The following is a 25,737-nucleotide window of genomic DNA, read 5'->3' on the forward strand; positions in this document are numbered from 1 at the left end:
AGAATGAATTTTAAATTGGTATTTGTAGACATTAAAGAGCTTAAATGTCAATCATGCTAGTGACGAAGATGATTTATTCCCGAATAGATTGCTTTTTATCTTAAGTATATATTATATATACTTAGAACAAAAATTATGAAAAAAAAAAAAAAAAAAAACGGTTCTAGACATCATTTTGTGTGTGAGGGAAGAGGGAGATTGGCGGAATGCAAAATTTGAGAGAAACAAAGGTGAAATAAAAAATGTTGCACAAAAATATTTCAAAATGCAATTATTTAGGAATAGATCATGGTTTAATGCACTCGGCATTGATTTATTGTGCTAAGATGCTACGGAAGATATCTGAGAATGCCGAGTTTTCGTGTCTCTTATTTATCGTACGGCTGCTTGAATTCGAGCTGAGAACCTGAGTGGTTTTACTGTGTTAGTTCACAAAACCAACATAATTCTGTTACTTATATTACAATGACTGTTGCAATCACATTTCTTCGCTGGATAAATGCAATCAGCAAAACTCCTTTTAAGCGCGGTTTAATTCTGTAAGGAACTTAAAGGTTATAGCGAGTTTTAAGTGCAGAATAATCAAGAAATAACCTGCGTTCGAAAGTATGAGATCATGGGTTTTAAGATGATTTTCAACGGCAGCTGAAATAATTCTCTGCTATATATATAGAGCAAGTTATTTGTAGCCCTGGAACGTGTTTAGATTTCTTTAATGTGATAATTGCAGTATTTTATGTTTTATAATTTAATGTGAATTTTTAATAATGCAAAATCTGATAAATTCGTGCTCATGCAATTTTGACAGTTTCTTATTTTTCAATATGAAGATTTTAATGATTATTGATCAAGAAGGAAATTATTATCAGCAAGGAAATTATTATTAATTAAAAAAATCTAAAAGACTTCAAATTTTAAATTACATTCAAAGGAGCGTTTTTTTAACGTTTTCTGTGTTACCTTTATTTATTAAATATCATGTTCCTCGCACTTAAATTCAGTTTAACAGCAATATTGTAAAATAACTTTAAAATCAGCATATATTTAGAATTTCCGATATACAGTTCCGCGCGCTGGAGATAAAAAAGGTTCTGAACAACGTTGCAATTGCTCGCTTTGAAATCCTTGAGTTTGCTAATCAAAAATTCGTTAATGCTTTACAAAATAGGAAATCGATAATAAAACAAATTCCAAATTAGGGCTATCAAATGCCCACATTCGGTGAAAGATTACGTTATTCAAAATTTCATGGCTTTAGGTACCGTTGTTTTATCACAATGCGAGAACCATACATGCATTTATGGAGATTCTTCATTATTTAATTTCTTTAAATATAATACAGGGCAATAATATTTGGTGGCAACAATTTGAAAAGTGAAACAACACAGAAAGTGAATCGACACAAAATGCCAAAACGAAACTAATAGTCCTTCAGGCAAATTGCCCCTTTGAACTAATAATAAAATTAGGATAATATTATTATCAGTAAGAATAATAATAACAAATGTTATTCACACACGCACATATTATTCTTCCTCCTACTGATCTCGCAGGTAAAATTAATCTGAGTGTTTGATTTTATTTTAATAGGGAACAGTGCTTGCATTACAAGATGACCTCATATATATAAGCATGATGAAAACGTTCTAGAAGAAAAATAATTTGGTGGTCAAGACATCATAGTTTAAAATAAAACCAATGAATAACTAGATAAATAAAAATATAATGCAATTTGAAAATTTAATATTACAGTTTTAATAATAACAGTTTACGTTACTATTAAAGTTTCAAAAAGTTAAAAAAATATCTAAAAAGTTTTTTTTTTTTTTTTTTTTTAAATGCAGTCTAATCTTAGTTTTTAGATTCCATTTTAACTATTAAGGTAGTTTTAAGCTAAGTAATTATAATAAGTTTACTTGTTTAAGAATTAATACTCCAGGAATCCAAGGTATAGAAAATGAAATCGTATTTCTAAAACGAGCTGTTAAAAACAGCAGTGCCAAACGGTCGAGAGAAAAATGCTTGCCACGATGTTCTTTTGTTGAAAATTATAGCAGCATAAAGACTTGTATTCAGTAATAAAGAAAAGAATTTATTATTCAAGACATAGCTACACATTTATTTAAATAGATCGCTTGCGCACGAGACTTGCAGCAAATATATCCTAGTTGCAAGTTCGTTCTGTCAGCGCACTAAATCTGCTTAGAACTAATTATAAACATACTGAGTTTAACATGTCCTCACGGTGATAAGAAAAAATGTATTGATCCACATGTAAAAACAATGCAAATATCAAAAGATCCGATGTCTGAAAATCTTGAAAATGTTCCTAGAAGATTTGTAAACTGATTTGACACTTAATCATTGGTGCAGGTTTCCTTCGACGTTTTTCATAACTACTATATTGTCTTTCAATGTAAATTTAATAGATAATGAATAAATCGTCTTAATAAATTTTTCAAATGTTACATTACGCAAGTCAGACAAGAATAATTTTCATAAAAGCGTTTAAAGGGAGGAAGTCGTTTTGGGGTCAACTCGGTATTGAAAAAACTGTATTTTTTAAGCTTATCTTGTGATTTTCAGCTATACTGAAAATGATGTTGAAAGAATGGATGTGATTACAAATTCCTTTTTACTTCCGTAGCATATCTTAAGAGTATTTTAAGAGTACTTTTATTTTCTTCTTGAGTAGATTTAACTTGGAAGGAAAGAAAAAAAAAAGTTTCAGATTTTAAATTACGCCCAAAGGGGCGTTTTTTTAACGTTTTGTGTGTTACCTCTATTTATTAAATATCATGTTCTACGAACTTAAACCATAAATTTCAGTTCAATAGCAATGTCGCAAAATAATTTTTAAATGAGCATATCTTTAGGATTTCCGATATACAGTTCCGCGCGCTGGAGATAAAAAGATTCCCCCCCGTAGACTGTTGCCATTGTTCGTTTTGAAATCCTTGAGTTTGTTAATCAAAAATTCGTTAAAGTTTTACAAAAAAGAACTCGATAATAAAAACAAATTCCAAATTTCAATTTATGCAGCTTTTTTATTATTTAATTTCTTTAAGTATAACACAGGACTCTAATATTTGGTGAAAAAAATCTGAAAAGTGAACCAACATTTATAGTGAAACAACGCAAAATCGCAAAACGAAAACAATAGTCCTTCCAGGGACAAAGTCCCTTTGGACTAAAAAAAACTTCCGTTTTATTTTTCTTACGTGTTAATTTTCTACGCCGTACTCACCGTTTACGTAACATTTACGTCACATAAATTTCAGCCAAGACGCACAAACATTGAAAGTATCACGCCACCAGTTTCTGCATACCGTAAAAAATGAAAAGGACTCACTTAGAATGCTAAATATAGTATACATATGGCGTTACTCCAAACTATCTCCGAAAAGGTGCGTACAGCATTCCTCGTTTTAGATTGCAGTTCATTGTCTGAAGGATAAAGTTTGTCACCTGTTGCACTAAATTAAGCTTCCCTGCTCTAGCAATTGAATCCTTAGCTTAATGAAAGGAACATGAACTAAAAACTGAAAAATGGGGCTTCCTTTTCTTAAATACAATAGAATTTCAATTATCTGGAGCTTCTGATAGCCAAAACACCATTTAAAAAATTGAAAACAGTTTTCAGTTTCTCGAGAGAAGATGCATTTTCATAAACATTAATTTAGCTCCCTCTTGATTTAAGGACATATGTTTGTCAAAGATTTTTAAAACTATTTTCAGATAAGCTATCAAGCTCAAACTTTGTACACACACTCTTTGTGAATGGCAATGCAATGTGGAGAAGCGATTTTTCTTTAGATTTTAATTTTAGAATTTTTTGAATTGTCTGTTGAAACCGAAGTCTTTTCGCATATATCTTCGCTTAACCAACGAAATAAAACCCTCATAATTTTATTCTTTACACCATCGGATAGCAGAAAACAAATCTGCAAATGAAGAGTGTAATGTCATTATTATTTTGAATAACCAGTTATTTTATGATTTAGATCTTTACTATCACTTCTCCTTCCGTTTCCCAATCAAAATGTGTGTGTGTATATTTAATTATGGCAAAGCTCACTAGGGCTATCTGCCTAAGGGGGAGGGATGCCTTTGTGGAGGACTTTCTAAGGGAAACTGGCTCGTATACACGTTACACATGGGGAAAACCACGAAAACACCCACGCAGCCAGCCCGTTCGCGGGATTCGAACCTCGGACCGAACTACCAGTGTTTAGCGACGTTACCTCTCGGCCGCTGGTGGGCCCCCAATCAAAATGTAAATTAGTTCGAGAGTATTTAAGGTGAGATTTTCGGATTGTAAGACAGAGCGTGTTTCTGCTTCTCGAGGCCACGTTACTAGGTTTCTAATAGCTAAGTAAGATGCTTTCTTTAGCTTTGCATTATAGTTGCCGACGTTTAAATTGTTACGCCGGGGAGAGAAGTTTTGAGCCAACTTTGCGTTAAATTAATTGTGTAGCCTTGGGTTACTAAACTTGGTTTTAATTTTAAAATTGACTGTTACTTTAAGTTACATTGCTACAAGGGTTAGCTGAACTGTCAAGCAACAAGATATGTATTTATGTTCCAGTTTTGATTTAATAAAAAGGATTGTTTTAAGATCTTTTTAAGACTTTATAGTTCTTTACACACGAAACGACAGTTCTGTAATAATAAATAGAAAACAGAAAATGACGGATAAAATATTAAAGGAAGACAATTTTAAGATTTGCCGTCTCATTTCTACGCATTCCGAATACTTGAGATCTAAATGACTAGTGGCATCGGTCATAATTTCTAATGAATGCTTAAATAGTAAGCATCCATCCTTTGGAAACGTAAATAAATAAAGGTAATAAAAATCTAAAACTATTAAGTAATTTTAAATAGTCATGATCATGTTTCTAGAGGCATGTAAGGATAAAAATAGGTTCCTTCTACATCTTGAGCATATAAAGTTGACGACCTCAAGAAAAGCTTGAGAATTACGTCACGGCCGCAAGTACTTACGTACGAAAGACAAGTGAATGAATATACAACTTAATTGAATTTAAAAAAAAAAAAAATTGAAGGTTAGAAATTTGTAATGACGTATGAATCAAATCAGACTTACGAACTGTCCTCGTCGGCAGAGGGCCACAGATCTTATCTTCGCCAATTTGTAAGTAGTCTTTGGAGCAGGAAGCTTCGTTTTCGACATCGAAGGCCAGCATGGTTAGTTGCAGTCCACACACGTACCGGTTGGCCTTATGGATTACATAGGTGCACTCGGTGCTCGCAGGATACGGGTCAGGGAAATTTGGGCTCTGGACAACAAAGAATTCCCGATCGAATGTTCGATCACAAATTTCTATTGTTTTATCTAAAATAAAAAAGATGCATTAATAGGATTCCTTAAAATAACCATGGTACACAGCGGGGAAAAAAAAAATGGGACAGTTCTATATCTCCCGTTCTATTGGGCCGATTGACGAAATTCAAATTGCGGTTTTCATGTCTCAATAGCGTGACTTGGAATATCTATTAGATTTATATATAGCATTGTTCTAATATAGGTATTTTGACACAAAATCGGTTTTTTTCTGAAATGACATGCCAATTTTTTCCATATTTCGATTCTACGACTCAAACTAAGCCAAACTGCCAAGATTTGTAAAAGTCGCACGAGTAGTTCTTAAAACATTAGCTCTCAAAATTTTAGCTCCTCATTGTTAATTGAATTTGATATATATTTACTAATATCTCGTTTTTTTTACTTGACTTCTCCCAGAATTCGAAATTTAGGCTTAATCCAAATCTAATTCGCACATTTTTTATGATTTATTTTTAAATATTTGTTATAAATTTTTCGAAAAACATTTTGTATTATAACCTATATAATTTTTAACATCATCTTAAAGCAGATGTATTTCTAGGCACACCTACAAAAAATTAGAGTTTTTTATTCAAACTTTTCTAAGGATATACATGAATTTACATATTTTCGCGTTTTGAAATTTGGCATCTTTTTTTGAGCGATAATAACGCCAAACGATAATACGCACTTATTAAAAATTATTTTGAAAAAATTGTTAGAATGTATGATCGATGACTTTTTTCCACTCGTCTACATTGAAAAAAAAAAGAAAAGAAAAATAGGTTGCTATAAATTAAGAAGTTCGCCAAGTAAATTATTCTTGGCGAAAACTGAAAAAATATGCCAAGATAAATTTTTGAATTTCTCTGTAAATTTCGCACCAAATTTTACAAAATTTAATATTTAGGCATAAGTTGAGTCGTAGAATTGAAATATGGAAGGCATTGGCATGTCATTTCAGAAAAAGTCCGATTTTGTCTCAAAATGCCTATGTTAGAATTTAATATATATCCTAAGTCGCGCTTTCGAGACATGAAAAACGCAATTTGAATTTCGTCAATTTAAATTGCGTTTTTCATGTGGCCCAGTACAACGGGAGATACAGACCTGCCTCTTTTTTTTTTGCGCAGTGTACAAGCTAGGATAATATAAACGCATTTGAATTGTAAGACCATATAAAGCTTCTCAGCAAGCAAGTGGAATATGTATTTCTATTTTAATTTAACGAACCACATTGGACCCAGATGTACAAAATAAAGAAATATGCATTAAACTAGAAGTAAAGAAAATGACAGATTTAAATTAACCTGTAATGCAAATACGTTATTTGATACAGTAGATGTAAGCAAAATGAAAAAAAAAAAAAGTTTCTGTTGTTCTACTACAAAACACCCGCTTTTCTGCAAATTTTGGAAACTTGTAGAACTATACATAGATTATTTTATATTCAAAGCTCCATCTCCTGTAGCAGTAATGCTAAGATAATGAAATAATCTCATTTCGAAGCAAAGATCGTTCATATAGAAATAGATAGTAAGATTAGCTGAAAACGCGTTTTTCGCACACATACTGCCGATATTTGTTGCAATTAAAGAAATAACAATTTTAGATAAATATTTAGGTTTTTCATTTGGAACAGTTTTGATACGTATATTTGTTACTATTAGAAATTTTCCTAAGGCATTTCTCATTGTATGCTTTTAGATTTGGTAATAACTAATCTTAATTGTAACTGCGCTAAATGTAACGGAATTATTATCTGCATTTGAAATACACTCTTAGACAAAAAAAAAAAAAAAAAAAAAAAAAAAAAAAAAAAAAAAGACGCACCACGACGGACCAAGAAGATATAAAGCAAATTGGACACAAATTGATATGTATACAGGTTTCGACGGAAAATGTAAAATTTTACATTTTTGCTGCAAATGAATGAACGGTTGTCGCTACAGCGCATCTGATCTGCGCAACTAGTAGGATATTTAAGAGCAGACATTACGATCCCAGGTCATTAATTCTTCATTAATTTCATTCTGTGTACTCTGGTAGACAGTAAATATGCCTCGCATACAGGTGCGCAGATGTCAGAATTTGAGAGAGGTCGTGTAGTTGGACTCAATACCAAAGAAGCCGGTTGGCCTTATCAGCGAATAGCTCGACATTTGAGCAGGAGCGATGCCACTATTTAGACGATGTTGGCAGGAATGTGTGAACAATGGCCGCATAAAGCGTCAAAAAGGAAGCGGTAGGCCTGGAGAAACGACAGAATGTGAAGACCGAGCAATCGTCAGAGCCCCAGATGCATCATTATCATCGATTGTACATGCAACTAGTGCTTCAATGACCGCAAGGACCATTTATAAACGGCTCACAGAAAGGGGGTGAGTTCACGGCGCCCTTTGGGCCGACTACCATTGACATCTGTACAACGTCAAGCCCCTTTGCAGTGGTGTCGGGTTCATTCGCACTTGGAATGTCACTGACTGGAGTAGAATAGTCTTCAGTGATGAGTCCCGCTTTGAACTGAGCCCCGGTGACCAGCGAAGGCGAGTCCGGAGACGCCCCGGACAGCAGTGTGATACGAACCTGACTGTCTTCCGGCAGACAGACCGACAACCAGGAGTGATGGCCTGGGGTGCCATTTCATTTCATAGTAGGACCCCTTTGGTTGTCATCCGTCGCAACGTTACAGCACAGCGGTACGTCGACGAAGTTCTAAGGCCTGTTGTGTTGCCCTTCATGTCACGCCCCCCTGGGCTTACATTTCAGCAAGATAATGCCCGCGCCCACACTGCACATGTTTCTACTGCTTGCATTAGTGCTTTCCGAACATTACCTTGGCCAGCAAGGTCGCCGGATCTCTCTCCTATTGAGCACGTTTGGAGCATTATGGGCAGGGCCCTCCAACCAGCTCGGGATGTTGACGATCTAACGCGCCAGTTGGACAGAATTTGGCACGATATCCCTCGGGAGGGCATCCGCAACCTCTATCAATCAATGCTAAGTCGAATAACTGCTTGCATAAGGGCCAGAAGTGGACAAACGCGTTACTGACTTTTCCACTTCGTGAAACTCTATCACTTCAATAAATTATCCAATTTTTCTCAGACTGTAATCAATTGTTTTTCTCTACATGTACATCACTTCTACCGATTTTCGTCCCATTCGGATAACTCCTTGGTGCGTCGCTTTTTTTTTTTTTTTTTTGTCTAAGAGTGTATTATAGAATAACAAATTTTATTCTACTGTTCATAATAATTAAATTAAATGCAACTAACGTAATTATAACTGAATTTTCATCTGCATTTGGTATCTTGTAAAAAATGAATTTTATATATGTATCGATATTTTAGTGAAAAATTACAATAGATATATTTGATTTCCGAAGGCAGATGGAATAGGATTACCTCGAATAATGGATGTTGTATTTAAATACATAGCCATACATTCTACAACATTACGTTATTTATTTGAAGAAAATATAAATTGATTTTCATAAGTATGTGTAAGTGACTTTAAATTATATTTTTAAAGAAAGCGAAGAGAAGAAGGAATGTATATATTTTTTTATAATTTAATCATGTAATAATCCTTTAAATATAAAATAAAATAATAATTGAACAGAAAAGATTTAAAAAAAAGGAAGAAATGCTAACTTATTTATAATTAGAACCTCAATTTATAGGCTCAGAAACAACAAAGACGAATAACAAATTCGCAAAAGAGAAAGCCAGAGACATTCGACGCCCTAGAGTGAGGTAAAAGGAGTTAGAATAAAAGGATAGAGAAAATGTAAGATTGCAGGAATAAAGATTACAAGAAGTTTTAGATATTCAAGAAATAATTTATTGATTTAGGAGAGGCAAAGGAGAATTTATGATGATTTCTCTTAAAGTATATTAGGAGTTTTTAAGAATTAATTAATGATTTTGGAATTTCTTGATACGTTCCACCTCTTGCGACTACAACTTGTACGATTCCATCTATCCTATGAGATGAAGATTTCGAAAAATTTCTCTTTCAACATCTGTATGACATTTTCATTCTCTTTCGCTAATCTTTGCCAACTTTGTTCAAATAAGTCTTAACACGTTTGGATAACTAATCTTCGGTAATCTTTCTTACTGTCTTTTCCGATGATTGTTTACAATGGATACTTGAAGAACTCCTTCATATGTTTTATTCCTAGACATGTTGCCAAACTTGCTGACAGCGTATCCGGTTTTGTACGTGTGAAGTAACATGGGCTTGTGCTTTACCGCATTGCAGATTAATTATTAATTCAACTCAGAACGGAAAGCCGGTATTGAGGTCAATAATTCTCTTAGAGGAGATAATTTACAAAGTTGCATTATTGCCTCCCATAACGTACGTAATCTATTCCACAATGGTTCCGCTATGCGGGACGTTGTTTTCAGCCGGTTAAATAATTTTGATACGCTCCCAAGTCCAATCTAAAATTGTAGGGTTCCCGTAGTTTGCATAACAAATTATTTTAAGTTTGGTATCTTTGCTGAACCTTTCATTTCACTTGTAAGATCTAACCTTTTTTTTTTGCCATTGTACAGTTAATGTGATTTTAAGAGGAAACCTGGCGACTTCTCGCACAGACGTGAATAATACCAACACAGAAGAAGAGTAAAGCTAACCTTTTATTATTCTTCAAACTCTTAACATAAATGCACGTATTTCGTGCTCACAATACCGACGACTTGCGGTGAGAACTTAAGAATAATTTGACAATAAATTCAAGGATAAGTAGTAGTGTTGGAGTAACAATTTAGTTTAAAGCTAACTAGGCTGACTCAAAAACCTACACGGCGATAGACTTATTAAATGGCCAAAAGGCGTATCAGCAATTCAACGTAACAGCAGCAAGGACAATATAAGTAACGTGCACTGGCTAGCGAAATCACGCTCTGAATATAAAGTTTGAGTTTCGTCTGTTTTTATACTTTCTCTTCATTTAACTTTAAATTTGCATCCTGGCGAGGAATTGAGAGGGGAAAATGAGAGGTTTAGAAGAGAATGAGAGGTTTAGATAAGCTTAAAATAATTTGTTATGCAAAATAAGGGAAACCCTACAAAGTAGCTAAAAATTGTAAGAAATTTCATAGAGTATTAAAAACGCCATCATTGTTGCAAATTCCAATAATTTAACAATTTATTAGTTATAAAAACATTTACATACATTATGTATTTCAGAGTCTTTGAATGTTTAAGTTCAATTTAGTCTCAGTCATTCCAGTCTTCCACTGAGGACAATAGACTCGGAAGACCTTGACCTTCTTATAGCTTGACTTTTTAACCTTCTTAGAATTTACCTTTAATTTTAGAAAGATCATGAAAAGGAGGCTATTTTAGGGGACACCTGAGTCTGCCTCTTTTTGAGATGTTCCTGAAGCAAAGCATGGCACTGGCGTTAACAGATCCTGTACTCTGTTCATCTCAGCTCGTTGGGATGATAATGCTTGGCTGTGATGTGAACCTCTTACCAATTTTTAATTAAAAAATTTTTCGCAATGGAAATGCAGAATCAGTTTAATTGCCATTTATTTAGAAAGTTTTAATAGTTGCAGTACGCATTAACACTTTGTATTCTTCTTTCAACACCAAAAACTGTCTTCTTTGCTTCCTCGTATTTCTGATCAGTAGGGCATAAAGTTCTTCAGCTGTAATATGATACTAGAAAATGTTTTTACCTATCGGCTTTCTGCTCATTACCTTCTTTTACGCACAGACTATTTTTCACACGCGATCCTGATGAAACGGATAGTAAGAGAAACTTGGTGTGACTATATTCATGTGCATTCACAAATGATCATCGCATTTAATGTATTTATATGCGATTCATTATCCGGGAACGAAACTGTTTTGTGGATTTTTCAATTAGTGAGAGCTGTCGTTATCAAAAACCTTTCATCATGGTAGGCTTATCTCTTCTTTAATTAACAAATATCAAGAAACATTAAAGTCCGACATGATTAATTGCTTGAAAGGTATCTACCAATCGGATATGTTTTATTGCATAGTTTATGGTTACTTCCAAACTTGTCAGGATACACACTTGCATGTGTGGTATACATACATTCGTAGCCACACAGAAGTCAAGCAATTAATGTACCATGGGATCGCTGGCCGGTGCAGTTGGGGATAGGAAGCCTTCATTTAAACAGATTGTTTCACAGATGCTCTTGGGGTATTGTGGTGGAATAGTGAAGATCGGCAGAATTGAGAGCAAGACAACTGCACGATACAATTTGGCTCGAACAGACAAATACAAGTATGACTCTACTTCGACACTATTCCACTAGACATGTTGAGACGCATTATGGAACCCTTACCACATTGCCTCAAACAGTGCATCTCACCAGGGGGAGGACATTATTCTCAAAGTTTACTGATGTCTGTATTGTCCGTATTATATACTGTAGTAAATGCTACAAACAATCACCACCTTTCTGTTCTTAATTAAACTTGGTAGATACAATGCGCGAAATTTTATGTATTAGATACAAACAATAAACATCAATATAAATTTTGAAATACAAAGAAAATCGGAATTATTTTAACTTGTACTTTAAATGAAAACGTTGAGCGCATTTTCAGAACAATTTATGTATATCTTCAGCAGTATAATTTTCCATTGAAGAAGAAAAGGCAGTTGTTTATTCTTTAAAATGATCTTATTGAATCTCTTAATTTGAAATCACACAAATTAATACCATTTAACTGTTTCTAAAATTAGCTTTCATTTATTCTTTTTATCATGAGGAATAATTCTGAAGTATAACATTTCAACGTAAAACGTCAGAAAAAATATTTCATTAATTTATGTGGCTGTGTTTTAATATCATCACATTTCTTTAGCAACATTTAAAAAAAATCTTCTGTTTTCTAATCAGCAAAATGCTCTGCTCCAAAAAGAGAAACCAAAACGGAAACAAATAAAACAAAGAAGAGATAACTTAAACAGAATTGTTGCAGCATTATAAATGTGAAAGAATTACGCTAACTCGGCAAAATTATGCAACGACAATAACATGTTATCTAAAGTTCACTAGTTTTATCGCTTACTGATCGGTTGCCACATGCTAGACATTCAATTTTAGATTTATTATTGTAAACAAGTATCATCCTATCTGAAATATTCCTTTTTTTTCTAATCCAAGACTCTCGACTTTACTTTCGAGATATGAAAAAAATTTCATTTTTGCTCTCATTCCTTTCACTTTTTAACATGTTAAGATACGTGGATTGGCACGTTGAAAAGTTTGTGGTTTAACTTCACTGAAAATAATGAATGCCTATTCTGTAATTATGCTGAAAGTTTAATTTGCAGAGTAATGTAAGCAAAATTTTTCTTTTTCAATATAATGTTCCTCGACTGGCTTAAGAGACATTTTCTAACCTTTTTCTTATTCCATGCTTTTCCTGAAAATCAAGACGCTTACGATTTGATTTACAGGAAAAGCATGAAAATGCTAATGCTGGAAATTAGCCGGTATCAATCAAAGACAACCGGCTACAGCTTTGATTCAGATCGATCAACATGCCTCCAGAAGGCAGTCCATGTCGATCGTGATTGTTACAAACAATGGATTCCTTATCAGAATAAATCCGTTGAGATTAGAGTTGCAATCAAAAACATTCAATGATGTTCCTTGCTGACGAAGGAAAATGGTGATCGGACTCATTCTTGTATGAAATAAAGAATCTCAGAATGTCAAGACACATTCACGGTGACAATTATGTAACTCCTGCAGTACTTTTTGAAAGCTTTCAGTCGGTAATATTCCTTATTCGCTACATCAGTGATATATGAATAACTGAATAAATGTTTAGTAAACAGCAAAATGTTATTCATTATACTTAATTATTTACTGGACATAAAAAGGAATAAAACAACAGGTAATTTCACTTACTGGCAACTGGAGAGGGTCCTTTAGGCTTGCATTTAAGTTGTTCACCTCTGATTAAAAATCCCCTGTGCGCATTAGCTCCGTCGGATCGGAAGTACATTGAAATCTCTTCGGAATTGAAGAGATAAGCTCCTAGATAAGAAAATGAAAGTATTAAACGAGGTTAAATAGCAGCTCTTTACATAATTCAAAAATTCTTTACACAATTCAAATTCTGGTTTTTCAAACGATTTGGCTATAAAAGAAATTTTAGACAAAACGAATGCTTAATTTTACGGAAGCTTTGCAAGGATGTCGCATTGCATTTGTTAGTTCATTCTTTAAATATTAGTTCTTATCACAAAACATTTAAACGAAACTTTGGTTCATTAATCAGGTGAAAAATTATTATTTACATCATTTTTATTCTTTGCTTGAAGAAAGTTTTCTGTATTTCTTATTAATCTTAATGTCTTCAATACTTAAAAAGACATATTTACTGAGAGGAAAAATATATTGCTAACATATTTACTGACATAATGTTACCAAACATAAAGGCCTGTAGAGTCTCACCTTCTTTGGTAGGATATAAGGGTGAAGACTCTAGAAAGACTGCAGAAGAATAATCCTCTTGTCTTAAACTACAGACGGACAAAGTCGGAAGAAGGGTGTAAATAGCCTTTTTATTCGAACACAAGGTTAACAATTACCCAAATTGTGTTTACACAAGCCAAGCACTTTTGGCTTAACAGAGATACGTAACGTAGAACAGATTCAAATGTGGTAGATTAGTCTAACGGATCAGAAAATAATTTAACGAGCAAGAAAGGCTCTGGTTTTCAGGAAAACCGGCGAGACAAGCGAAATGGCTAGAAGCACTCCTGCGTCAGAGAATCGAATAGCTAATAATCACAGCACAACGTGGCCTGGAATAGGCAGACACGCTCTAACACTAACTTCCGAAATACTTGCCTAAATAGCACTTCTTTCTACCTCAACCTGAATAAATGCTCGCTATCCTATTTACATTTTGGAATGAAAAGCGTGAGTGAAAACAAAGTGATAGGAAAATAAACTTAAAACTAACTATTAGTTTAAAATAAATAGATAAATCTCACAAGCTATTCAATTTAAAATTTGATGTGATAGATCGCAAAAACTTTTTGATTTATATTAAAACTTTATAATATTCATTGTAAATTTAAGACAGTTGTCTTCGCTGGAAAAACTGATTGTACCTGTCATAAAGAATTTTTATTTATAAACTTATATTTACATTATATATGGAAAAAATAAATGTTATTATGTTTTTCATGATAAATATATTTATTATATCTCTAGTATTAGTTGTTTGGTTAATTAATATGCCAAAGCAGTCGGCAAATGTCATTATATCTACGAAGTGAGTATTGAAACTGCAAAGCATTTTGATTCAAGGAAGTGAACACCCAAAGTTATTAAAGCTATTAAACTTTGTGCCATAAATCTCATGATAAATTTATACGAATGAGCAATGACCAAGAGTTATAAAAATAAATGTAATTAAGGTAATAAATGTCGTTAAAGTTGCTCTTAAGATTTTATTTTAAATGTATTGGAATATGTTCCACGTTTAAAAAAAACCAAAGGAATAAAACCAAAGTTCGTATCTTAAAAGGATATTTTAGATCCGGTTAAGTAATTGACGTTAAAGCACTCAGTGGTTTTTTTGCCACAAGAGAAGGTCATCTAAAACAGTCGTCTCAAACTGGCGGTCCCCGAAGCAATTTTGTACAGCCCGCGAGTGCATTTTAATTGCATATTTGTTGTGAATACGATAACAAAAGTGTCCTCCTGGATAACGTTATTGAAATAATAATGAAACTAGTAATTTCTATCCGAGTACGAGATCTGATTCACATCGCTCGCTGCATTGCTTAAGGAAAGTGAAAAGTGAGTACTGAGATATTATTTAGCATAACGAAGTAAGGCAATCTTCTCGAGGAGCTGTATGAAACAGTTTTGTGATTTAATGAATGAAATCAAATCTTCATGACACAAAAATAAATTGATAAAATCAACGAAGAGCGATATAATCATATACTGATAATAGATTTAGACTTCCTTGCTGAATGAACCGGGCATTTAGCTGCAAGAAAAGAATTAAACTTATCTTTGATATGTATGCTTGTATTAAACCTTTCAAAGTTAAATTTCAATTAAAGGGAACACAGTTTATAACAAAATATTTCGTTCATTTCCCACATCTCATATTCTAGATATTATTTCAAATGTAAAGTTTGAAAATTATGGAATAAAAATAGCATTATTGATACAAGAATTTGGAGAAAGATGCGTTGATTTGAATGATTTATAGTCTAGTTTTATATTATTTTCATTACGATTAAAATGGATGTGAGTAGCACACCAGAAAATCTAAAAAAAGGAAATACCATTGTAGTACAAACTTATCAGTGTGAACAGATCTTATTTAAGGACTCAAGATATAGATTTGAAAAATTTTTATTCGTACTTGACAGAAGATAAGTACTCTCAGTTACAAACTTCTGCAACAAAAATAATCGCTTTGTTTTTGAGTACATTTATAATGTGAACAGTTTTTTTCGCAGTTGAAAGTTAGTAACTTTGAGAAAATAACCCGATTCCTTAATGAGCATCTACAATCCGTGATGAAGATATTTTCTCCAAAGGTAAAACTTTATCAGAATAGAAATCTCATCGTACCAACTGTGGATTTGCAATAGGAAATAAAGAAGGTTTTAAACTTAAAATTAGCCCAGCAACAACCTTGTGTTTGGCGTAGATTTTGGTCAAGACTAGTTATTTCGAGGGCAAGTACAGAAAAATAATCTTCAAAATCCTCGGCAGATTTTTTTTGTCCCTGATAAAGAGGACCTGTACCTGTTTGCCTTCGAAATCTATGGAATCTTGACAAAACTCGAAGTCAAGCGCAAGGTTATTGCTGGGCTAATTTTATATTTTAATGTATTTCTCTTCTACCATGAAGTTGTAAATTGTGTACATATGTTTTCTTCAACAAAAAAAAAACTACATATAGAAAAAAACTACATATATTGAAGAAAAATGTAATAAATCAGAGAAAAAGGGTTGTCTTTATTTATTCTCCCATTTTGACCCTCTTCGAAAGTTTTCTTTGTATATTTGGGAAGTTTTCGTAAAAATGATTTATTTTTAGTTTAAGGAAGTTAATTAGTGGTCAATTCAACATATTAGAATTATTTAAAATAAATGGCAGTTTGAAAATTTAACATTCCAGCTGCCAATTTATTTGAATTGCCTAGTGTAACCAAGAGAAATTTCTTGCAGGTACCAAAATTTAGATTTCAGACAGAAAATAAATATAAATTTGAATTTTTCTCTTTGCGTTATTACCATTATTACTTTTTTATTATGCTTTGATAAATTTATGAAAGAGATTACGCACCTAAATAAGTATGAAAAGAAATTTAACCGAAGAAAAGAGCCTCCTAATTTTATCTAGGAAAACAAATAAAAAGTTGTTTAAAAAATGAAAACCAAATACCGAGAAACACGTTGCAAGAAAAACAATTAAATATTATTGGAATAAAATTTTTATTAAAAAATGTTCAATGGAAATTATGTTTAAAGAATAGAATTTTCGCAAAGATTATAAAGTTATATGGCATCACTCGTAACATCAGTTTGTAAGGGGTGATATCGATACTTTAGAGGTATATACGATGTAATATATACAAATGCGAGCTCACACATACATCTACATACATATATATATAAATTCGCTCTCATTTCATTAAAAAAAGTGTGACGTGTAAGCTACTTTCAACTCGTGCATTCGGCCCATATGTAATTTGAGTTTGAGACCACTGAACTACAACACTTCAAGGTAATATGACCCCTATACTACGATAAGTGGAGATGGCTATCACAATGTAGACTTAACTGTAAATGCTGGGTAAAGCATGAATGTTTGAGATCATCTTATTTATAAAAATCAATAGCATATGAAATCGGTCAATGCCTTGGTTGTTTCTCTTGATCAAAAATTGGAATGATATATAATGCAGTTTCAATCTGTTATCAAGTAACCGCAAGTCTGTCCCTAAGGAGATACCATAGGTATATGACCCAAACACAAGTTTGACTCCACGGGTCTCTATATACATTACAATAACGATATAGGATAATAATAAGAAAAAGACGAATTCATTTCTCTCATATATATAAAAACTCACGTTGGAAAGCTTGAGTTAAAGTACAAGACCCAGTTGCGGTCTATTATTTCCCAAAATGTAATTATCCAAAAGACGTCAAGCCCATAGTAGCAGCTCATAGAAATCCAAAACAAATCTAGTGTTAAAGGGAAAGTCTTGGATGTTACAGTGAAAGTCTGTGCGATTCTTGGATATTTCTTAGAGCTGTGTTTTAGACCAATCAGTGCCCTAGCATGAAGAAGCAGCAGCCATAGATTTGGTCTGATGTGGAAAGCATAATGGAAGCCTGAGAGGAGAAGGAAGGAGAAGAGAAGAAAGTGCGATGATCAGAAAATGGTGGATGGTGTAGAACGCGTCTACTAGTTTATTCTGGCAAATAAAGAAATGAACTTCCTATATGAGTTTGTTATAAATAATTTCGATGCCTCTTCGAGAAGCAAACAATCCGGGAGGGTCGGGCCTCTTTCACCAGAACATTAAGCTCTCAAAGGAATATATTAAATCTTAGCTGTATTACGTGTAAAAAGACTAATTTTCTTAATGAATGCGTTGCTGGGTTAGCTTGTGGCAAGAACCTGGGACTAAGTGTATATGACAGAATCAAACTTTCGTTCAAGCTATTTAGTATGTTGTTTCGACTGCAGACATATCAAACAGCGGGTGACTGGTCAACGCCGATCACAAATATCTATTATAAGGTGCAATTGTAAAACATGTTTCGTTATTTATTTTTCAAAATTAAAAACTGGATTCCATTATTTAATTTTGACAAAGCAAAGTGGATCCATCTGCCTATGTAGAAGGATACCTTCGTGGGGGACGCTTTATAAGGAAAACTGGCTCGTATTTCATGTTATACATGCGAAAAACCACATGGTTTCACGTTCTTACACGGGAAAAGTCCCTTGCAGACAACCCTTTCATCGGGGATTGAACCCGGGATCAACCATCAGTGTTCAGCTATCTTACCTCTCGTTAGCTGGTAGGCCAGAGTTAATTAGTGATTTGCTCTAAGTAGCCTTTATCATAACACATGACTATATATAAACTTATGAGTACCAGACCAGGTTTTTATAGAAGATTTTATTATTACTTTATTATGAAGATTTTATTATGATTATTTTCAGATTCGTCTTTGGCATACAAATCTATTACAAATGACAACCAAACTAAAGAAATCTTGTATTACCTCGTTGAGGTTATTTCATGGCGTCTATGAGGACATTACGAAGTCTGATTTATACAAATTTTGGGAATGTGGGAAACTTCTGAGATTCTCGCTGGACACTGTGAATTTTGCTTTCAGTTTTAAGAATATTTGAGTATTTTTCAATTTGATAACTTATTAAACTGATTTTATGATGCGTTTATAGTATAGTTATTTAAAAAGTTAAGACGCTTTAAGTTGATAATGACACTGACAAAAGTTAAGTAAATGCCTTATATCAATTGCTTGAAACATTTCTGTATTTTGTATGTTAATAATTTCAAAAAAAAAATCGTAGATCATCAAATATCAGTGAAGACTCACTTATGTCGTCATCCGGTAACGTTCCGCATATCCTTCTGCCATTGATGCTCAAGTAGTCGAAGTGGCAATCGTCGCTAGGTTCCAGATCAAATCTCAGGAAAACCAGCTTCACCCAACATATATCATCCGAAGCCTTGCGGACCAGGTAACGGCAATTCAAGCCGTTAGGATACGGCAGTGGGAAGTTGACGCTGCGGATCTCGAACTCGGGGCGTTGAAAGATCCGATCGCAATTTTGATTAGTCACCTAATAATGATAATAATAATAAAAATTCCTTTAGAAAATAAAGTACTACCAACATGTATAATTTGAATATTGTCATTTGTAAAATCTTTATCAAATTGTAGCCTTACAACTTTACAGAGTTTGACTTTCTTTGGGAGCATAAACAAACTCCTAACATATGTTAAGCGAATTATCGCTGTCCAAAAATGAACTACAGAGTCTTAAAAAAGTTTAAAACAAATCTTTTTATTTAACTCAGAACTTAAACATAAAATGCACGTCTGGTGGTCACATAATCAGCCGCCACTTGTGGCGATGCAACTTAAAGTAACAGTCAAATTCGAAATTTAAAATGTAGACTAGCAGTCATTGACTACACAATTAATTTTAAATTTAAGTTGACTTAGAACTTCTCACAAGCGTAACACTTTAAATGGCAGCCACTGTAACCTCGAAATCAAATATTTCTAATCGATCATAACTGGCAGAACAAAATAACGTGGCTTCGAAAGGCAGAAACACTCTCTGTCTCACGATCTGAAAATCTCAGCTTAAATATTCTGAAACTGATTTGCAGTCTGATGAGGAACGAAAACGAGAAGTTGTAGTAAAGGTCTACATCATTATAACTGGTTTATTTAAATACTAATAACCTCATAACTTCTATAACAAGAGATAATGAAGAAAAGGAAATCCTTTAGTTAGAATTCGATGCTGTACGCTGCTTTTGCTTAATTAAAATATTCTACGTTTCAAGAATTACATGCCTTCTGAATTTAAATATCTTCAGGTGAAAACCGGTTTCAAATCATACAATCGTCATTTCTTTTCAAATGCAGTGAACATATTAAATTTGATGGAACTTGTCATAGCCGGCAGTCCTCTCGAAAGGTTCGTGGTAAGGGAAGGGGGTAAGACATCCTCGGATCCATTGCTGGAGGGGTCTTCAAAACTGTAGATAAACTCAGTCACCAATAAGGCGCCTAACGCTTAGACCAGAGACAAGCACAAAACCTTGCCTCTGATAAATTTCATGGTTTTGGTTTGGCTGAAATTAGATCAATGGATATTAAAAATAACACTAATATAATTTTTTCTGCAGAATGGCATGCTTAAAATCAGTATCTAATACAATTTAACTGTAAAACTCTAGTTCCGAAACATTTAAATCAAAAGATTTCATAACCTTCTTCTGAAACTGATATATTGATTCTGAAATCGCCACTCATAACATGTCTTCTAATATTGACAATACTCAACAGCAGAAGCTCAACCATCTCTGAGACATTAATAACCTCATAAAATGGGAAAACTTTACATAGGATATTCTAGAAAATGTTTTTTATTTGTTAGAATCTTTGATGCTTCCCTTTTGAGCAGTTAATCTGTAGAGCCATTAGTTATTTTAGACTAAGTAACGGGAAAAATTAACAGTGCTGTTACCGGAACTCGAATGACGGATCTTATCAACTGCCAGCTGGACGTGCTACTAATTTATACTACGACAGCAAGCAGGGAGGAATGCGATGATTTCTTATAAACAAGCCTTCAGACGTCTAACGCAACGCGTTTGTAGCTGATATAATACGTATTCCATGAAGACCAAGATTTGCGATATTCTGAAATTATTAATTTTCCACTTAAAACACGCATTTTCTTTTAAAACAGTAATTCTCAAATTATCGGTCGCGATCAGGAAGCATAATTCTCAAGTGCACACTGGTACTTCGAGTACAGATCAATCAGCTTCTACTGCTCTTCTGATGTTGAATCGTTGAAAGCTTGTTGTTTATAATTTGTTTTGCAATCTTTTCAAAGCTATCTGCAGTATCTACCATGTAATTGTACTCCTTTTAAATTTTTAACCAGATGATAGAATCTTTACAATTACTTATATTTGACCAAATTTTGGCCCTGGAAATTTTCATAAGTAATTCATGATGTTTCTATCATTTTGTAGAGGAAAGTGCATGACAAAGTATTTTCAATTTCTTGCTTTGAGTGCGGGAAAGGTTACGACACACAATGGAAATTAGTATTGCAAATCCCTTGATCCGTTCTAGAAGCCCCTTCCTTAGTTACGACATCAATGCATCCTTACGAATTATGCGATCCGGAAATATGTTCCCAAGACAACTTTTGGCGCGAAATATTTTGAAGTTTTTGTTTTGCTGAATGATTTTAAATATTTATTTTAAATTGTTAATTAATTTATAACTATTAATTTTTTGTTGTAACTTTTATTATTTTAATTAATTTTAATTATTATTATATTTTTTCCTTCTAAGACTCTACCTTCTCATCTTTTTTTTCCTTCACAGCAGATTTATGTAGATGTGGTCACGATAAATGACAGCTGTATGCTTGCGGATCTCGAGATTAAACATTTGGGAAGAGGAATAACGCGATGAAGAAAACAAATTAAAAAAAAAAAAAAAAAAACTGGAGATAATTGGAGTTACTGATGCAAATTTTTATTACATCCGCTAAAATAGATCTGAATTTTGGCAAATAAAATTCATTTAATGTTTGTTGTCTGTATCATTAAAGATAACAAATTGTAAGTAGAAATAATGTTCAACTAAAAGGAGTTTGTATTTGTCACAACACTTCATACTTCAAAAGAGAGAAAAGTAGAGATGGAATAAATTTTAAACTTACTTAAATCAGGATCCTAAAAAAATCTCAATACTCTGAAATCTTTTGTATGATAATACTAATAATAAAAAATAAAAAAATCTGAAAGTTTTCCGATTTTATAAGTCGCCCAAAAGGCTTTGTTAGTTTGTTAAAGACCTTTTGGGCCTTCGCTGAGCTCGCAGCCGACCCCTCTCTGTGTTGCACTCCTCCTGCTAACACATTTTTTGTCTGTATTTTTAGCTTTATTACTAAGCATCGTTTTCTCTGCACTTACGCCGTATGCAATTCAACAGCAAAATCAAAACAATTTTAAAAGCATAAAATGTATGTTAACTTTATGTTTAGAAGTTATGTTTATAGTTATGACGTTCTTCGGACTTACGTCATATAAAATTCGATTCAACAGCAATGTCACAATATATTTAAAAACAGCTTATCGTAAGAATTTTCGACAGACAGTCTCGCGCGCTGGAGATAAGAATGCTTTATTCCGAATAGTGTTTCTATTACTCGCTTTCAAATCGTTGAGTTTGTTAATAAAAAATTTGTTAATAAAAAATTCATTAAGGTTTTACAAAATTTGAAATAAATAATGAAAAATATATCACGTTATTTTATGAAAATACTGAATAATTTTAATTAGATAGATCATGGACTTATGCATTTTTATTCTTTAAATCAAACGGATTCAAATTTACGAAATGAATATTCTTAATAACTGTACCTATTGCTTTCAAATAGCTTACTTGGTTAATTTACAACAGCCGGATTCAATTTGAAAGAGTTTACATTTTGCCGAATGACAACAGACTCGAATGAAAAGTGAAACGACTCATTTATAATGTTTGGAAGCAAAATACCATTTAGAGACTAATAATCCCTTTGGGGATAAAAATAAACAATAATAATAGTAACGAAAAGCTTTTGCTTGAAAGATCCTACTTAAAGCAAAATTTGGAGTCTGCGTTCACTAAAAAAGAACTTAAAATACAGATTTTAACTTATATTTATTAAGATGCAAATAAAATTTAATGAAAGAAGAGCCTACATAATTAAAACTTTCGAATTCGGATTTTCATTATTTCAGCATAATTTGATAAAAACTATTTGAGTAACAGCCCAAATCTTTTACAATTTTCGAATCTTTTCAGGTAAGCGTAAAGGAGAGAGAGGACCATTTTACACGTTAAGATGAAGGAAAACTAAAGATGGTATGTAAAAATGCATTCATTAGCGAGATACAAATGAAACTGCAAACATCGTGTTATTTCTTAAAGAACTCTTCAATATGAAAGTTAATATAATGAATTTTTACAAAAGTTAACATTTAACATTTTTAAAGTTTATTTAAGTTAACATTCAAAAGATTCTAATGGTGAAAAAGTCGCGAAGATTAGATTTTTCTATCTCGACTCTTTTTCAAGATTTGTGGGTTTTGAACGTGCGATCCCCATTTTAGTTACTAAGATTTTTTTTTAGCTATATGACTGCTTATAACTTTAATGAATATGAATTAACATTTTGTTTCTGTTACTAGCTGAGTAAGATATCTTTATTAAAACTGAAAGAAAAATTTCTTTCATAGCAATATCATCAAACTCGTGTTTTTACTATTATGTATTTGCATTTTATTTCTAGGACAGAGGTAAAATTTGTAACGAAAATGTTTTTTATTTAAATACCTCAAATGTTAGAGTTAATTTCATCACATTCAAGTGAAAAGAGCAACTACTTTACATAGAAGGATAAATAAAGATATTTATTTTTTTCGCTAAAACTTTTACAGTTATTTTCAGAAGAAATCTGAATAGAATAACTACAATAACTACAAGTCATAATAGTTATGACTATTATATATATATGAAATAAAATAGTTATGACTGTGTTATTAAAAATAAAAGTACATTTAAAATATTAGATAAAATATAAGTAAATTCTAACAGGGTCATTTTATAAGTTTCAGAAGGTATATATTGCCCTATTGCTGCAACAGACCTCAAGTAATTATATTCGAGAAATACAGGACTGCACATCCTTTCACGTCATCCACAGTAGCGCGATCAACGAAAGAGAGACGTTTATGCAACTTGTCTCGAATTCGTCAGTAGACATGATCCTAACCGGCAGCTCGCAACATTTATAGGGAAATCCGCCGCTGATTTGTTGTAAATTTAATTTCCTTGATGAATGTGAATAACTGGCCTTGATCAAGGCTTACTAGGAAGAAGCAAGGGAAAAAAATGAAGTGGCAACTTTCCAAGTATCGCAACTGACTTTTTTAAAATTGATATCTCTTTTAACTGAATAATTTTAATCTTAAAGTTTAAAACATTAAGAGGGAGTGACAGTAAAATCAGAACAATCGTCATAATGTTTAAAATTTAAGCACAGAAGAAAGACTGGTTGAAATTCGCGGTGCGTTCTGCAAGTAAGGCGTTAATTTTTCTGGCATAGTAACAGTGCATGAACGTAGTTGTTGGTTTATTCTAACATTTAAATAAATGTCTACCAGCTCTGAATAGTTTGCTTTGATTTAATTGATTACGGCAAAGCACTCGAGGGCTGATTTGAGGAATGCGTTAATGGGTTAATGGAGAACTTTCTATGGGAACCTGGATGGCAATTACATGACATATGGGAACCCCCAAAAATGTCCCATGCAGCCAGTCCGTTCACCGGAATTAGAGCCCCGGTCGAAACACCCTGAAGCACAGTGTTCAGTGACTTTACAGCCGAGCCTCTGTCTCAAAAGTCCAAAAAGATTTAAAAAGATTTATGAAAGTTATAAGGTATTTCTCCCGCCTTCTTAGCATGCCTTCGTAGTGTAGTGGTCAGCACCCTCGACGCGTTTTCGAGAGGTCCGTGGTTCGATTCCCGGCGAGGCGTTCTAATTTTTCATCTCTTCTGCTTCCGAAATAGCCCTAAAGCTGCGTTCCCACTGGGGTTTATTTGAGCTAACGAACACAATTGACGTAGCCGACCCATCTCCAAAACCAGTTTTTCCCCATAGGGCGGCAAGTTGAAAAATCTGAACTGCAGGCACAGCGGAGCTAGTCGACACATGGAACTGACTCCGTTAGCTCAGATAAACCCCAGTGGGAACGGGCCTTAATGTTTCTAAAGTGCCGCCCGAACTAAAAGGATGGTGGATGATGATTCTCCACACCCAGGATTTGGCGATTGGGTCCCCTAAAAACCACAGTTGCACTTTAAAAAAGGGAGTATATAAGGTATTTCTCTCCCTTCTTAGCATGCCTTCGTAGTGTAGTGGTCAGCACGCTGGGTGCGTATTCCAGAGGTCCGTGGTTCGATTCCCGGCGAGGGCAGTGCTTATTTTTCACTTCTTCCTGCTTTAAAAAATATCTAATGTCTCAGCAAAGTCAAACAAGTAGATGCAGCAGAATGTAACTTGCAAAATCATTAAAATACTCCGTATGAACTTTAAACAAAGTGATTGATGCTGATATGAATCTTAAAATCGAAGAAAATATAATGTGTATCGTCTTTCACCAGGACATATAGCCAAAAGTGGAACGCACTGCAGAATTCATTATAAGAGACATTTATCCCGATAAAAACGGGAAAATATTGTCACAGTAGATGCATCTTGTGGGCTTTTAAATGACTGCAATAAAAAGAGATCCATTTATTATCATTAAAGAGGAGAAAACAGTCTTAAATCATGGTTCAAAATATCCAAAGAAAGTTTTTCAAAGTGATTTATGAATACTGCTGGTTAACGGTATATTACAAACAAAGAGAGCAGAGGAAAATGTTATTACAAACAAAGAGAGCAGAGGAAAATGTTATTACAAACAAAGAGAGCAGAGGAAAATGTTATTACAAACAAAGAGAGCAGAGGAAAATATTAAGAT

The 25,737-nt window shown here is 33.3% G+C and overlaps 1 protein-coding gene across 1 annotated transcript in view; it reads right to left on the reverse strand.

Moving 5' to 3' along the window:
- LOC118202432 (cubilin-like) overlaps nucleotides 1-25,737 on the reverse strand; it is a 212,861-nt gene that overhangs the window by 63,579 nt on the left and 123,545 nt on the right. Inside the window, exons 17-19 of the mRNA XM_085806530.1 lie at nucleotides 18,997-19,243; nucleotides 13,276-13,404; nucleotides 5,111-5,359 (exon numbers count right to left, since the gene is read on the reverse strand). Of these exons, the coding sequence (XP_085662656.1) occupies nucleotides 5,111-5,359; nucleotides 13,276-13,404; nucleotides 18,997-19,243 (625 nt within the window). The remainder of the gene's footprint in view (nucleotides 1-5,110; nucleotides 5,360-13,275; nucleotides 13,405-18,996; nucleotides 19,244-25,737) is intronic.

Source organism: Stegodyphus dumicola, chromosome 12, assembly GCF_044657685.1.
Source record: "Stegodyphus dumicola isolate Sdum_Otavi_A_Nest chromosome 12, ASM4465768v1".
NCBI classification, from domain to species: domain Eukaryota; kingdom Metazoa; phylum Arthropoda; class Arachnida; order Araneae; family Eresidae; genus Stegodyphus; species Stegodyphus dumicola.